This window comes from Hirundo rustica, chromosome 10 (genome assembly GCF_015227805.2).
Source record: "Hirundo rustica isolate bHirRus1 chromosome 10, bHirRus1.pri.v3, whole genome shotgun sequence".
NCBI lineage: Eukaryota > Metazoa > Chordata > Aves > Passeriformes > Hirundinidae > Hirundo > Hirundo rustica.
This window is the reverse complement of record NC_053459.1, coordinates 4,940,737-4,956,384: the sequence shown is the minus strand read 5'-3', so window position 1 is coordinate 4,956,384 and position 15,648 is coordinate 4,940,737. Positions and strand designations below refer to the sequence as shown.

At 52.5% G+C, this 15,648-nt stretch overlaps 1 protein-coding gene and 1 long non-coding RNA gene across 5 annotated transcripts; one reads left to right on the top strand and one right to left on the bottom strand.

The window, feature by feature from the left end:
• On the top strand, window positions 1–2,379 carry LOC120757093 (uncharacterized). The gene is made up of 3 exons (XR_005702344.1): window positions 1–32; window positions 305–418; window positions 828–2,379. It is a non-coding gene; the product is annotated as an uncharacterized LOC120757093 (long non-coding RNA).
• A 578-nt stretch (window positions 2,380–2,957) lies between these two features.
• Window positions 2,958–13,089, bottom strand: SENP2 (SUMO specific peptidase 2). Of its 4 annotated transcripts, none has more exons than XM_040074815.2 (17): window positions 12,510–12,690; window positions 11,747–11,802; window positions 10,960–11,087; window positions 10,664–10,730; window positions 9,916–9,994; window positions 9,139–9,268; window positions 8,909–9,012; window positions 8,390–8,478; window positions 7,683–7,740; window positions 6,093–6,156; window positions 5,594–5,737; window positions 5,303–5,434; window positions 4,754–4,864; window positions 4,568–4,647; window positions 4,175–4,259; window positions 3,834–3,929; window positions 2,958–3,362 (listed from the first exon to the last, which is right to left on the bottom strand). In XM_040074815.2, the coding sequence occupies exons 1-17, from the start codon at window positions 12,581–12,583 to the stop codon at window positions 3,285–3,287; spliced, it is 1,575 nt and encodes a 524-aa protein (XP_039930749.1). In that variant the 5' UTR covers window positions 12,584–12,690; the 3' UTR covers window positions 2,958–3,284. The 4 variants fall into 4 exon arrangements, with proteins under 4 accessions (XP_039930749.1, XP_039930747.1, XP_039930750.1 ...); XM_040074813.2 differs by having other exon boundaries at window positions 2,961–3,362; window positions 4,754–4,957; window positions 12,510–12,753; XM_040074816.2 differs by lacking the exon at window positions 12,510–12,690 and adding an exon at window positions 13,016–13,089 and having other exon boundaries at window positions 2,962–3,362; window positions 4,754–4,957.
• Between the last annotated feature and the right edge of the window lie 2,559 nt (window positions 13,090–15,648).

Below are 15,648 nucleotides of genomic sequence, written 5' to 3'. Positions count from 1 at the left end.
CCGGCCGCGTCATCGGCAAAGGTGGCAAGACGGTAGGTGGGGGTGTGTGGGCTCCCACCTGCCCCGGGAGCGGAGAGCTAGGACATCCCCTATCTCCCATCCCCTCTGTCCCGGTGCTCTGTGGTATTGGTGATGTCTCGGTCCCAGCCCCGTGTCCTGGGGGTGGCTCTTGGCTGGCAGCCGTCCCTCGGGGACAGACAGGGCCCACCTGGCGCCGTGCCCTGGCTCAGAGCTGGGGTGGCACCAGCAGCGGAGGATTTTGGCTCTTCCCCAGCAAAACCTGGATCTGTGTTGTTTGCTCCAGGTGAACGAACTGCAGAACTTAACGAGCGCAGAGGTCATCGTGCCGCGAGACCAAACCCCGGACGAGAACGAGGAGGTCATCGTCAAAATCATTGGGCATTTCTTCGCCAGCCAGGTAAGCTTTGGCCGTGGCTCTCCCAGCGTTCCCAGTTTGAGGAAAGCTGCCAAGCACGGCATCCCCTGAGGTGCTCGGAGTGGTATCTGTGCGCCCAGGATGCACGGAAGGGGTTTTGGGCTGCATTAAATTAAGGATTGGCTCGATTCAGCCAAAATCTGTGCCTTGGACACGTAGTGGGAATTGGCTCCTGCATCCCACCTGGGTGCATCTAACCAGGCTGGGGTGCGGTGACACCCCAAAATCGAGGCTCTTCACTGATGCAAAAGCAAACCCAACCCTCGCTTCAGCACATCCTCACTTACCACAGAATCGCTCACGTGCCTGGCCCGTTGTTAAAAGCTGTAGGGTTGTGCTGCTCTCGTGCTTGGCGGGGGCTCAGCTCCCCTTTTCTCGCCCCCCTCCCCAGACCGCCCAGCGCAAGATCAGGGAAATCGTGCAGCAGGTGAAGCAGCAGGAGCACAAACACGCTCAGGGAGCCGCGGCCTCGCAGCACAGCAAGTGAGGCTCCCGCCAGCAGCGCCCGACGAATGTAACCCCGCCGCTGCCGGAGCCCAGCGGGCCAGGGGCCAACCAAAGACCCCCGAGCCCCCCGGCAGCGCAGAGCCGGGGCACGGGGGGCTCTCTCCACCCCGCAGCTTCCGCCTTACTCCATCGCCTCCCCCCTCGGCAGCTGGACTAACGCAGGCAGAGAGAGGTGGTTTTTATTTTGGAATTCTCCCCAGACCTGCCCATTCCACCCCGGGAGGAGCTCGCCCGGCCTGGGGCGGGGGGGTGCTGCGGCGCTGGTTAATTTAGAATTAATATATCAGTAACGAAACTAACGCCGATTTTTAAGTTTTGTAAGGTTTTATTTTTTAACTCACTTTTTAAAAATTTTTTTTTGGTGGGGGAGGGGGGAGGGGGCTGTTTGTTTTTAGCAAAAGCAGGCTTTTCTAGAGGTTTAACAGCAGGAGCTGGTTCATTGGTTCTCTAATGCACCGTAGAGCAGAGCTGTAGGATCGCCAGCAGGGAAAATAATACTAAATAACTGTTAAAGAGCAATTTCTGAAGGGCTTTGAGAACAGCAGGGCCTGTAGGAGCCAAGAAGATTCCTCGTGTAGGAATTACTCCTCTCCTTCACACACCTTTTCCTCTTTGCTTTGGACTCCAAAAGAAGGGTTTGCATCCGCTCTGTCCCGCCTTTCTGTCTGTCTGTCCTCTCTCCATCACTGCCCAGCGCTTACATCCCTGGAAAATGATGGGCAGCACCAGCCCTGCCCACTTCAGACTGGGATCTTTGGGGAAAGATCCCTGTTGCAGGGAGAGGAGGGGGAAATGGGTGAAAAACATGGATTTACAAGAGGTTGTCAGCCTGGGGCTGGAAAACCCAACCAGCAAGATTGGCTTCAAATGAAAAATAACCCAAATAACCCTCCCAACACACACACACACAGAAAAACTACCTCAGGTTTTCATACCTCAGCACCTTGCGCTTGTGTTGCCCTTTTAGAGATTTTTTGTATGCCTTGTAAAACTGATAGTTGGAGCATTTTTTTTATTTTTGTAATAAAAAAAAAACGAGTTGGAAAAATGATCTCGACCAAGTCAGCTGCGAGGTGGAAGAAGGAAACCAACCCCCGTGTCCCAGAGCTCTTCCGTAGTCTCCTGCAAGCCGAGAGCCAGTGGCTGTTCCTTCGGAGAAAGCTTGAGAAGTGGTTAAAAAGAAAAGAAGAAAAAAGGGGGAAAAAAAAAAAAAAGCCAAACACACACACACAAAAAAAAGGGTTGAAGCAAATCCAAGTGATGGGTGGAAGTGGTGAAAGCCGACGGGCAAGAGCAGGGATGGGAGCGGAGGTGCCGGTGCCAGCACCGCTCCCGTGGGCTGCGGATCCGTGTTTTCCTCTACTGCAAAGTGTTCTGTGAAAACCAACCCGAGACACCGACAGAAAAAAAAAGAGAAATATATCCAGCTAACCAGAGCCTGAGCCTGCTCTCCGTTGCTTTCTTTGGGGTCCCTTGGGGTGGTCACGGCTGGGAGTTCCTCCCTGGTGCCCCAATTCCCTGCTGCCAGGGAGGGAAGGGCTGGATGTGGGGTTGTAGGCATTGCCAGGAGGAGTTTTACCCAGGGGCCTGGGAAGTGCTGCCATCATGAAGCCACCTCTCCCTCCCTGCACATCCCTGGATGGAACATCCAGTGGGGAAAGGCAGCGAATGGGGCAGGGTGGGGCTGCCTGGGATGCTGACAGGTACCACAGTGAGGTATCCTCCCCCCCATCCATGAGCCCCCAAGAGCTGGGCTCTTCCCTCCAATCCCTCCAGCACCGGGAATGTTGCCACGGAAGAGTGGCTCTGGTGGCACCTGGGACAGTCAAAACTGCAGCCCCAAACGGGGAGAAGCGAAGGGAAGGGGAAAAGGACACCTAAAACACTCCCCGCTGCTGCATCCTCACACTCGCACCTTCAGCCTTCCTCAGGGAAGGTAAATGATCCCTGATTAGTTATTTGTAAGGATAAAACACGAGTGGCTTTGGAATTGTTCTTTCTTTGGAGAATCTGCCCCGAGGTTGTGGCAGATCGAAGCAGTCAGTGAAAGCAAAGCCCAGACAAAGCCCCTGTGCAGCTGTGCCGGGATCCTGTGGGGCTTTGGGTCAGGAGCGGCACAGGGATGTCCACACCAGGAGAGGACACAGCCCCTGTTCCTCTTCAGATGGGGAGCAGTTAAAAAGCACACAGAGACAGCAAATCAGCTTTCAATTAAAAAATAAATTACTCTATTAACAAGTAACATTCCCATACAATAAGGCTCTTACATAAGTTAATATTATCTTATCTTACCTAAACAATAAGAAATAAATACTACTCTTTTACAGAACAGTGTTTTTTCCTAACAGTGCATGTCTCCCAGCAGCTGCTGATGGATTATTTCCCACACCATCTTCCTGCGGAAATAAGGCATGTGTTCCTGAAAAGAAACAGGAAAAACCCATCACATAGGAAGCCAGGGGAGAAAAAGGCAGGAAATCTCCATTGACACCCAGGGAATTCTTGAATGCTTTAGAGCAGCTGCCTTTTGGGTACAAGGAGGGTCTCACACGAGGGTGACACAAACACATTTCTTTACAGGGACATTTACTGAAGATCACCATATTGGAAAATAACCAGGATCTGAGCTGGTCCAAGGGGGAAATCTATTTCAGCAAGAGATACAAAGGCCAGATATCCCAAACCACTGGCTGCAGCATCCTGGCACTGGAATGAGATGCTCTTTAAGGTCCATTCCAACCCAAACCACCCCGGGATTCCATGATCTTGCCCAAGAAGCAGACACCAGATGTGAGGAACAAACCCTCAGCCCCTGCCCCAGCTGCTGTGCAGCTTCCCTGGCTCCCTCATGTGTGTGGGAAAGGCTGGAGCTGTCTGGAGCTCCTCTCACCGGGGTGAAGATGATGGGTTTGTCTCTGGAGATGAAATCGGCAAATTTGCAAACAAAAACTCCACAGTCATTTCCATTATTTTGTTGAGGGATTTCCTGAGGAATACAAGAACACAGAGAATTTTTATCTGTCATGAAAGAGCAGCAATTTGGTCGTGGCCCACATTACCCACACCTCCTCCTGAAAACCTATTTCCATAATCCATTTACTGCTCCTAAACCCAAGGAATAGTCTCAGTTAACTGCACATCATCTCCCTCCTCTGCTTGCCTGGAAAATGTTAAACCCTCTGTGGTGAGGAGTTCTAGCTCCCATTCCAAACCCAGGCACTGCTCCCATACCTGCGTGCTCATGCTGTGAAGGGTCCACTCAGAAGCAGTCAATTCAATGTTTCTTTTTTCCCTACTTTCCTCTTCCAGGTATTTTCTGTTGAAAACAACCCAAATATCACTTTCAATCTCCCTGACATAGGGCAGCAACAAAAAGAAAAAAAAAAAAGCTGTTGAAAAATGACAGGAAGATAAATTGCAGTGAAATGCCAGAGGATCCTCACAGCAGTGGATTTAAGGAATGTGGAGGAAAAAAATCTCAATCTTAGAGACACAGAGTGAGGCTGTGAGCAGAGCTCCCCTGGGGCCCAGCCCCGTGTAATACCAGAAACACTTCACATGGGGAGGGAGAAAGGCCTCAAAAACGACCAAAAGGAATAAAAAAAAAAAAAAACAGCTACTCACAAGATCGTTTTACAAATGTGGTCTCCTTTCTGTCCCAAGGAGTCAAAGTATTTGATGGTTTTCTCTCGGAGGTCGACAGCCTGGGGTGAAAAGGTGACTTAGACAAAGCACAACCCAAACACTAAAGGACTTTGCTCGCCAGTTTTGTTCTCCCTGTCTCCTACATAAAAAGCCAGCTTGACTCACCAGCAGTGTCCAGTGAGTTCTGAGGTGAATAGGCACCAAGATGATATCGTGCTCGAAGATATCCACACCTTTGGTCCATTTCTTTACTCCCTTGTGGCTGGTAGAACTTAGCTTGGAATAAAAAAAGGTATTAAAAGCATAGACTGCTGGATATCCTTGCTTCTTGCTTCTTTCCACCAGAAGACTCATGTAGAAATTCATGATCTGGAGCAGAGATAGGCAAAGTCAGACGTGAAATAAGACACTAAATTAAAAAGAAAGCAACATGTCTTTGCTGACCACCCTCGAGCTGAGTAAACTCCAGTTTGGCAGCTTTTGTTCCCAGAATTTTACACTGGGGGACTTGTGCTGTTGGTTACAGCCCCCGCACCCACTCTGATAACCCAGACTGACTCCTGGGAGCTGCATCATCCAAGTGAAAGCTCCCAGAAGCACCAGCCCACACAGTACCCAAATTAAGGAGTGTACAGCTATTTCTGGGCCCTGCAGTGGAGCTCCTGTGCCCAGGGAGGGGGGATTTCCCTGTGCAGGAAGCGCAGGATCCCGTACCCTGTCGTTGAGCCAGCCCAGGGGCTGCAGGGTGCAGATGTCCTCACGGTTGACAGTGAGCTTGAAGGCTCTGCTCAGGATGTCCTCGGGCCCACCACTGTCAAAGGCAGCAGACACCTCACTCTCCATGGCCTGGAACAAAGGATTCAACAGGGAAGGGCTCGTGGGACAGCACACGAAGCACACCAGCCCCCAGAAGGCCTCCAAGTGCAGCTCCAGTGCCAGAGCAAGGAGCCCTGCAGGCCTTCACTGAAGCAGGCACAGCACTGGCTTGCAGCTGAGCACACGTACCTCTGTCAGTGGGGCCAGGTCACCCGCAGGCTTTTCCAGGCATGGCACTGGCTCTCTGTCCACAAAGAAGAGGTCCTTGGACAGGACAGGTGTCACATGGAGCTGGAATAACTTTCCTTGGGGCACTTCAGCTTCATGCTGGCCCTGCCAGGCACAAGGAGAGGAAGTCAGAGAGAAGCACAAGGGGTTTGCTGGGGCACAGGGCAGAGAATCCTGCAAGAAACTGGGCGGGCTGTGTAAACACATCCCAGCAACAAACCCCCGAGTCATGTTTGATTGCTGACTGCACTCCAACGGTGCCCAGAGAGGCAGGACTTTCCTTGGGCTTGGATTAACATCCAGGACCCCAGCAAAGCCTCCACATGCAGGTATCAAGCTGAGATCAAGATAATTATTTCTGATTTTCACACTTCAAATTTTATTTTGGATCTCAATCCTGAGCAGAGATGAGTTATATTTTCCAGAAAACAAACCGAAGCAGTGAGTAACTCAAGCTTACCACTGAAGCAGCTCGTCTCTCTCGTTTGCCCCGTCCACGAGAGTCTTCTGGTAGTGTGTAGTAACTGTCAGGAGAGAAAGAGAAGTGAGCTGGATATCCACACTGCCCCACGAAATTTCCCAAAATTCACCCTCTGCATAAGAAATGCTTTTTCAAGGCTGATTCTGACATTACAACATGTCACTTTCCTTCCCCGGGTAACAGCCAGACCGGGATAGATGAAGAGCTGGAAGCTTTGCAAAATTTCCTCCACCATCAAGCAGCAAACTCCTTTTGTTTCTCAGTTTTAATCTTTGGAAAACAGGGAAGCAACCAGCACTTCCTCTATCAGGTGCTTTGTGATCTCCTGGTGACAAATGCCACTCCAGCTGTTATTTCCTCTCTTCCCTTGTGCTTAAGGGACAGTGACAATTTAACTCAGGACAAATGCACAGCTCAATACAGCGCTCGTGCCTAAGGGGGAAAGAGAACAGGGACAAAAATCACCCCCAAACCATACCTGCCACAACTACACCTTCTCTTTGCCCCCATCTGCATCCCCTCCTCTCCCATCTGAGGGGAGGAAGAGAAGAGCACACCAAACTGCCACATCAAAATCCCCCCTGGAGCTGCCGCGGCTGCGTGTGGGTGGTCGGCAGTGCCACCAACTTCCTCAGAAGTGTCCTGAAAAGGAACTCCTGGGGGGCACAGGCACGTCCAAGGCCCTGGGGTGATCTACCTCCTTGAAGAAAGCAGCTCAGTTCGGGTGAAGTTCTCCAGGAGTTTCATTCTTCGAGGGGATGCAGGGACAGGAGACCCGATTTTTATACAGGGGAGGCAGGGGCTGGGCTTACACAGCTCGGCCACTCGGGTTGGGGATTGCAACATGGACCAACCAGGGGAAGGACAGAAATCAGACCCATTAGCTGGGGTGATAAGGAGGGAAAGAATCAAAGGGGTACAATCAATTAACCTGATATTGATAAGCTTAACGGGGCAATTAACCTGATACTGATAAGCTTAACGGGGGAGGACACCTTATCACTGTGGGAGATAGCAGTCTCCTAAGGCTTCTTCCCTAGGGGGGCTTAGCACAGGCCTGAAGCCTAGGGGCTGCTGCTTCTCCAGGGGAGAGTGTCCTCTCCACAGTCTCCTGAGGCTTAACTCCCTCCACATGGAGCTGCAGCCAAAAGCCCCTTTCCCTCCACAAGGAGCCTCCTGCACTCCCTCCCTGCCACCACGGAGTCCACCGGCCCCTGATGAGGGACAGCAACACTTCCTCTTTGGTCTCCTATTCCAACCCAAGGCATCCTGCAAGCCTCAAAATCTGCCTCAGATCCCCCAGGCTTTACAAGCTCCCGACTCCTTTTGCTCAGGGTCCACAGGAAATGCAAAGTGTGGTGTGGCCACCACTGTCACCCCTATTGCCTTCTCCCAAAAAGCACCCAGCACATCCCACAGCTTCCCAGCTGTGACAGGGGAGCTGGATTTGAGGAACAGCACCGTGAGCAATTCCTCAAAACAGTTGCTCCTCTACACTGAACAGGATCGGTCTTCTGGAGGCTGACAGAGCCAAAAGAACCAAGAGGCATGGTTAACAGAGACTCTCACCTGATCATGACACCTCTCTGAGGCAGCTGGGGGCTGAAAACATCCCCATGTTTGACACCTGCAGGGAAAGGCAGCAGTATGAAAACAAGGAGGTGACTTCCCACTCCAGCAGCTGCGAAGAGCTCTCTGTTTCTAGGTGACATCACAGACATTCCACCAGCACTTTCAGCTTAGAAGTTCCAACCCTGGCACCTGCTCAGAAGTTCCAGCCCTGGCACCTGCTCAGAAGTTCCAGCCCTGGCACCTGCTCAATGCCCATATGATCATGTCATAAGGTCCAAGATATAAAAGAGCTAGTGATGAAAATGTATTTAAGTAATGAACGGGGGGAAAAAAAACACCCTGGGACAATATTAAACATATGTAATTAGTTTACTTAGTTTGGAATCTCTAAATTTCATTATGAATGAAATGATGAAGTTTAATGTCTAGCATCAAAAAGGGAGTGAAATGCAGCTCTGAGGGTGCAGAGTCAAATATCCCCCTCCCCTGGTACCAAAGAAATGGGTAAGACAGGAACTACAGCCCTCTGTGCAGCGGGGTCACATCCAGCTACAAACTGCAGTGCTACAGTCACAGCTCTCAAAATCCATTTAAAACCAATTCTTCCCCTTCAGTAAAACTCTCACAAACCCAGTTCAGCCAATACCTAGTTTGAGGAAGTGGCCTGTTTGAGTGGCCCAGACCTGGGTCCTGGGGATACTCACTGGTCCTTTCTGGCACAGGTGGAGAGGCACCTCTGGATTTTTGCTCTTTCAGGGAACTCCCAGTCATCCCTGGTTCCTTGGTTTGAACTCTTTGGTGTGGCAGAAGAAAAGGACAGAGTTTTTACAGGTGATTTGTTACCAGTGCACCTCAATTCACTGCAGAGGACACGGCTATTTGTACACAACTGGCTAAATGAAAGCAACAGAGATACATAAAGTAAAATTAGGCTGTTTGATCCTTAACAGAACCACGTTAAGGCTGTGTACACTGTCACTGGTTCCATGACCAGATGCAAAGGGCATTTTGAGGAGTTTACATCCAGAAGCTTGGCCACCTTCAACTCAGGCAAAGTGAACATACAAGAGTCAAATTTTCTGCGTCCACTATTCCAAAAGAGACTCAATTGTTACATTTGCTTTTGTCCAGAACGCTGAGAGAAGGAAAGCTCAATTCTCCTCCCCTCCCACATAAAACAAACTCACCACCAGACAGTTAAGGGTTATTTTGCTCATAATTACTTGTTGAGTCTTGCTGGCCGTGGAGAAGTAAGCCTTCCAGAATATTTTTCCTTGAACAGACTCAAGAGCTCTTTGTATTTCTTATTTTCTGCTTGCTGAACATCCTTGCAGAAGGGAAGGAAAAAAGAGACTTTAGCAGGCGTGCCCAGCCCTTCCTCTTGTCTCAGCCTAACTGTAGAGGAACTCCACAGCTGTTCCATCCCAAAACAATTCCCCTCTCCCCAGTTTACCTCTTCAGCAGCACACAAAGGCCTCCTGGTGCCACTGACTCCTGGAGAGCTGGGACCTGGCTCCTTAATGGGGGGTCTGGGTGTGACAGGGCTCTCTGGAGCAGCTCGGATGTGGTTATGCCCACTCAGGCTGAAAAAAACAGTATTAAGAGAACACTCAAAGCTCCCAATGTATTAATTACGTTTTAATTAGCACCTCCTGATTCAAGGAGGCACAGCAGGCTGCCCAGGACCACGTCTGGGAGGGTTTGCCATGACCTCTCTAGGTGACCTGTGGCAGTAGCTGAACACTCTCAGAGGAACAAAAACGGAATTCTCAGGGGAAATGGAAATTCTCTGGGGAAATGGAAATTCTTCACGGTTTCTTTGTTTTTTTTTTTTTTTTTTTTTTTTTTTTTTTTTTTTTTTTTTTTTGTTTTTTTGTTTTTTTTGTGGTTGTGGGTTTTTCTGTTTGCCTTCCTGGTCTCGACCTCTTCCCAAGTTCAACACTTCCTCCTACCACAGGAGGTGAGAGCTTAAACTTGTTAATTTTCCTCTGATCTCCTGAGTCTATCAACTATCTGGATTTAAGGAGGAAAGTTTAAAACTCATCAAAGGCAAGAAGACAGCCGTCACCTCCCTCAGTATGGCAGCCAGGAGGAGTCCCAGACCACTCTGGAAAAATGCTGTTATGCGGACACAAACACAAATCTTGGGCAACACAGGAACTTCATGGATGAAAGTGAAAGGCAAGAAACCCTCCAAAGCAGAAGTGAAAGAAAACAGAAGGATTTTTACCTCCGATATGGAGCTCTCTTGCAAAGGGAGGATGGTGTTTCCTCAGTCAAGCACGGGTTGGTGTCACAAGGCATTTCGTCTGCCAGAGAAGAGCACAAGGAATCAGCAACTGGTCAAGAAAACTGGAGTTTTATGAGTTTAAAGAGCTTCACCAAAGATAAATTACTTTCATTTTATCCCTCATGTTCTAATATTATTTGTGTTATGTTGCTTCAAGATATTTTTGAATTGGCAACTACAGAATGTTGCCAGCCTAAGCCTAACACAAAAGGGTTCTGAGGCTCTACTACCTAAAATCAGCATTTAAAACAATTTCTGGCAAGCTAGCACTGGGACACACTAGAACTGCATCTAAGGCAGTAAATATCTGAGATCCACAACCACGTGAGCATCCTGGGATAAACCAGAGAATATGCTGAGTTGGAAGGGACCCAAAGGATCATCCAGTCCAGCCCCTGGCCCTGCACAGACACCCCAACAATCCCACCCTGTGCATCCCTGAGAGCGCTGTCCAAAGGCTCCTGGAGCTCCTTGGGGCTGTGCCCATTCCCTGGGGAGCCTGTTCCCAACCCCTGCTCCAATCCAGAAGCAATACCAGGACACAGGGAAGAAACTGCTCACCCTCCACTATTCCTGGGTGCTACCCAGATATTTTGCCTTCAGCAACCAGCCCCCAGCCTGGGCAGAGCTGCCCAGACTCAGAACAGCAAGAGAAAGGAATGAGTGAAGGACTTTCTGTCAGCCCTACCACATTCTGTTATGTCCTCATCCTCTGCAGATGCTACAAATGAAGAATCAGAAGAAATGTACACAACCTGAAATAAAAACAAGTACCAGAGTGAGCATAACCTGAACGTGGATCCAAGCAAAGACCTCCCCTTCCCAAAATTCAGTCAGCTGTGTTCTGACTCAGAGCCCGTGGCTTCGCTTGGGTTGCAGCAGAAGGCAGAGGGCACTGATGGCACCACTTTGGTAAAACTGGCTCTCTCACGTGCAGGGATTGTGGGAACTGATCCCTGAGTTCCCCTCAAAACTCTCACTCACCTCATCTTCAGACTCAGAGAAGAAGTCATCTCTCTCTTCAGTCTCCTGGCTTCTACTTGTTGCCTCAGGTGGCAACTTGGCAGCCACAGAAAGCTCTTCGGGCCCCTTGCTAGCCCCAGAGACACATTCTGGAAAAACCACACCACCAGGCCATGAAGAACGGGACTGGAAACAGGACTGCTTACACCAAACCCAGCTCCTTGATCCCACGTGGAGCAGGTGACTCATTTCAACAACCCACCAACAGCCCAGCAGCACCCCCACCCCATCACCGGGGATCTTGTTCCCAAGTAGGAATTAGGAAGCTCCACATCCCCCATGGAACAGCAACAGCCCTGACTGAAAACGCTCTGTGCTGCCCTGCAGGGCTCAGTGCCAGAGAGACCTGGGATATCCCATGCCCTGCCCCAGCCAGGATTCACCCTCCGTGCAAATACATGGCACTCCCAGGACAGAAAAAGTTGTTCCCCCCTTCTCTTCCTGCCTTCACCTGACCAGGATCTCCCATCCTCCCCTTGGTTTGAAAACCACAGAGTCATTACGGCTGGAAAAACCCTCTAAGCTCATCGAGCCCAGCTGTTCCCACAGCACTGCCAAGGCCACATCCATGAGCACTGGGACACACCATCAATAAGCCCAGGCTCCACGAGACCCCCTCCAGCCACAAGAATGGCTCAAAAAGCCTCAGTTTCTGCAGCAATTCCAAAGTACCAAACCCAGAGTTCCCCAAGGTACCCCAAACCCAAGGAAAACCAGGCATATCAAACCTCTCTGTGAGGGGCAGTACCTGTTTTCAGCCTCTTTGCGGGAATCTCCTCAGGATCTTCCACAGGTGACAGAACACTGAGGGAAGAACACACAGAACAACGTTTTGCAACCACAATTCAGCTCCCAGCAGGCTGACTTCCCTTCACAGGCCCCAGACTTCCAAAGGCAGCTCTCCTACTCCCCCAGGATCATCTCCCAGAGGGTTGATCAGCCCTGTAAAGCAGATCAGGCCTCTTTTTCTCCTTCTGTTAACGCCTCCACACGTTTTATGTTTGTTCCAATCACCAAAAAATGCCTTAATATGCAATGCTTTCCTCCAGGAAAGAAGCACTGCCAAGCCATCCAAGTTCATGTCACTGTGCTGAGTTGCAAAGGAAAGTTCAAGTAGAACAGGAAATGAAAGGTGGGAAAGCCAGTCCTGCCTCCATCCACTCCAGTAACTGCCTGCTGAGTCAGGGCTCGGGAACATATCCTCGAAACAATTACCAGCCTCACCCTTTCTCAGAAGCCTAAATGCAAAGATTTTTATCAATTGATACCATCATTAATTCCGCTAAAAACGTCTCCTTCAGGAACAGAGCTCAAAGAACGCTCCTATTTTTATTTTTTTTTTCCCCCATGAGCTAATTCTTTCTGAGCTGCTCCTCAGTGCAAACTACTCGTGGAACACACGGCTCTTTCCAGAGAAATTCCCTTGTCCCGTTGACTCTGGAATGGGACACTGAGCAAAGCCTCCCGGAGGGAGCAGGCACACTCCTCAGAGCACAGGGTGTAATCCATACATTCCAATCGGCAGGCACGGAGGCGGTTCGGCCATCGTCACCAGGAGCAAAATGGTTAATTCCTGGCGAAGCATCCTTCTCTTAGCTACTTCACAGCCATAGTATTCCACGGCTCCCCTCCGGCCAACACAGCCCCATAGGTGTACGCAGCCGTCCCTGCTCTCCCAGCGCAGCTGCTCTAAATCCCCACCCCTTTTCCCCTTTCGAATCCCGCACCGTGCGGGTGCGAGGGGAACGAGGGCCCAAGGCGTTTATCGGGAACACCTGGCACCCTCAGCATCGGGGATTTACCAGGCGTAGCCGGGACCCGCAATCACCGCCGCACCTGGGTCTGCGGACAGGCTTATGGGGAATACCGGGGACCCACACCCAGGCGAACACCTGGGATTTATCAGGAATTTCCCACACCCGCCGCGGGGAGCCCCGGGGGCGTGCGGGCGCCGGCCGGGCCGAGCGGCGGGGCAGCAGACGGGGCTCAGGCCGGAGGCGCGGCGGGAGGGGCTGACCTGGGGGGCGGCTTCTTTCGGAGCGGCGGGTCCGGGCGCGGGGCCGGGCTGAGGGCCGGGGCCGGGGCCGGGGCCTGGCGGGCGGCGTCGCGGAGGGCGCGGAGGACCGCGAGCAGCCATTGGTACATGGACCGCGGGCACTTCCGGCGCCAGGCCCCGCCCGCGGGCCCGATGGCCCCGCCCCGATCGGCCCCAGCGCTGAAAGCCACACCCACAGCCCCACACGCCCCGCCCACGCCACCTCAAACTCCGCTCCGCCCACGGCGCCGCAACCCCCGCCCCCGGCCCAGCAACCCCCGCCCCCGGCCCAGCAACCCCCGCCCCCGGCCCAGCAAACCCCGCCCGCGGCGCCGCAAACCCCGCCCGCGGCGCCGCAAACCCCGCCCCCGGCCCAGCAAACCCCGCCCCCGGCCCAGCAAACCCCGCCCCCGGCCCAGCAAACCCCGCCCCCGGCCCAGCAAACCCCGCCCCCGGCCCAGCAAACCCCGCCCCCGGCCCAGCAAACCCCGCCCCCGGCCCAGCAAACCCCGCCCCCGGCCCAGCAAACCCCGCCCCCGGCCCAGCAAACCCCGCCCGTCGCCCTACAGGCCCCGCCCCTCATTCTCTCGTTCCCGGCGCGCGCCCGACGGGCTGGAAGGATGCGCGCGTGCGTTTTGCAACACTCCCTGGCCAAAATTCGGGCTATTTCTGCTCATTCTCCTGCTGTCCCGTCCCGTTTTCTGCCCCCGCCCACTCCAGCCGGCCCTAACAGCGCTACCACGGGTGGGTCAGGAGGTTTGGCCCTCTCCTAGAGTCGGGAGTTTTGTCCCCTCTGGGGGTGAGGAGCTCTTGCCCTCGCAGAGTCAGTTTTCCCTACTCCAAGACTTGGTCGTGGAACTTTAGTGGGGGTCCCTGGCCCCCCTGGCCGCGGGTCCCTGCGAGGCGCTGGGACTGTCTGTGCATTTCCCGGGGCTCCGGGACGCAGAGCCCCCGGTATCGCAAGAGAAGCAGGGACTGGCCCCTGTGTCTCCTTGCCCTCACTCTCCATGCCCTCGGTGTGATAGCCCCTTCCCGGCGCTCACCGAGCTGCCTTGCGCTCAGATCTGTAATTTCCGCCTTCCGACATCGCGCTCGCCTGCTGCTGTCGCGACTGAACCGCGACCGAGCGCAGCCGCGGGGCTCGAGCCGGAGCTCCCAGCGTGAACCGAGAGCGGTGCCGCCGGGCTCTCCCGGTCCTGGCTCCCGGAGCCCCGCGGATGGCCCCTCTCCCTGCTCCCTGCCCCGCTGGTAAATGCATCACACATCACGGAGAAAGAACTTTCCTGGGAGCTCGGCGACAAGCTCAAGGAGCCTAAACCCATTCAGGGGCCTTGTGGCCGCCTAAAGTAACAGAATGCCCAGGAACATGTAACGCTTTCCTGGTTTATTCAATCTCCCGGTTAATAAACGCGTGTAGCAATTCTTTCCAGGCGTGCACATATAGGCAGAGTAATCCCTCCACCATCCTGCGCTGCAATAATGCAATGCCTGCTCCTTAATTCTGCCCTGGTGTTTAGGAGATTTATTCCCGAATTTCGGTGACAAAAGGGCTTTTTAATGCTTTTCCTGTTGCTTTTCCTGTTGCTTCCCAGCTGCTCGCTCCAAGCTGGCTCCAGGATTTTACTCAGGAGCGAGAAGGATTTTTAAAGGAAAGCAGGGAGGAAAACGGGCAGATTAAAGCGCTTTGGGGCAGCTTTCCCAGCAATGCGTCCCGCAGGGAATCCAAGCGGCCGTGGGGTCTCCTTTAATTGACACGACCTTCCTGGTTACTCTCGGAGTTTAATTTCCAGCCTTCGGGCCTCAGGGAAGGAGCCTGAGCCTGGATGCAGAGCCCAGCAGAGGGCACGGCAGCCCCACGCAGGACCCGCAGAGCCGCCTCTCGATCCCTCCCTCTTCCTCCAGTGGAAGGAGAAGGATTTTACGGCTGTCAAATGATTTTTAGCGCCTGTGATTGGACTTTCGTGAGCTGGGGACGTGCCTGGCTGTGTCCGGGGGGTGGCAGTGATCGCCGCTCAGCCAAGTCCCTGTAACCTGTGCAGCTGGAAGGGTTTATCCCAAACACAGGGTAACTGACGTGGGATTACGTGAGCTGCTTCTCTTTTCCACGGTGTTGATATGCAGGCTAGCACGGTCTCCGAAACATCAATAACCAAATGCACGAATAAATTAAGCTTTGATTAAAACAATGCCACCAGGCTGACCGAACTTTCTTCTTGTATTGCTTTCCATGCAGCAAAAGTTCCCGTTTTTTTTCTTTTTCCCCAAAAAACGTAACGAGTGTCTGCGTTGTAACTCCTGCTTTCCCAGAGAAGTTTGACGTCGGCTGCATTTCCCAATCCCTGCATTTTTGCAGCTGCTGGTTCCCTCCATGACTTCATCCTTATTCTGCCCCTGAGCATCTTGCTCAGAGCGCTGACGTGCTGTGACTCAAAGTGATGATATTTGATGTACGCAAACCAAAATCCAGTTCCTGGCTGTTCCCGGCTAAACAGACCTGGATCACATCTGTCCCATCTCCGACGACAGAGGGAGAGCAGAGAATTTCCATAAATAATTATTCATTATGGCTCATTATTTATGCACTGCTCAAAGCGTCTCTGCCTTTGGTGCAGCTT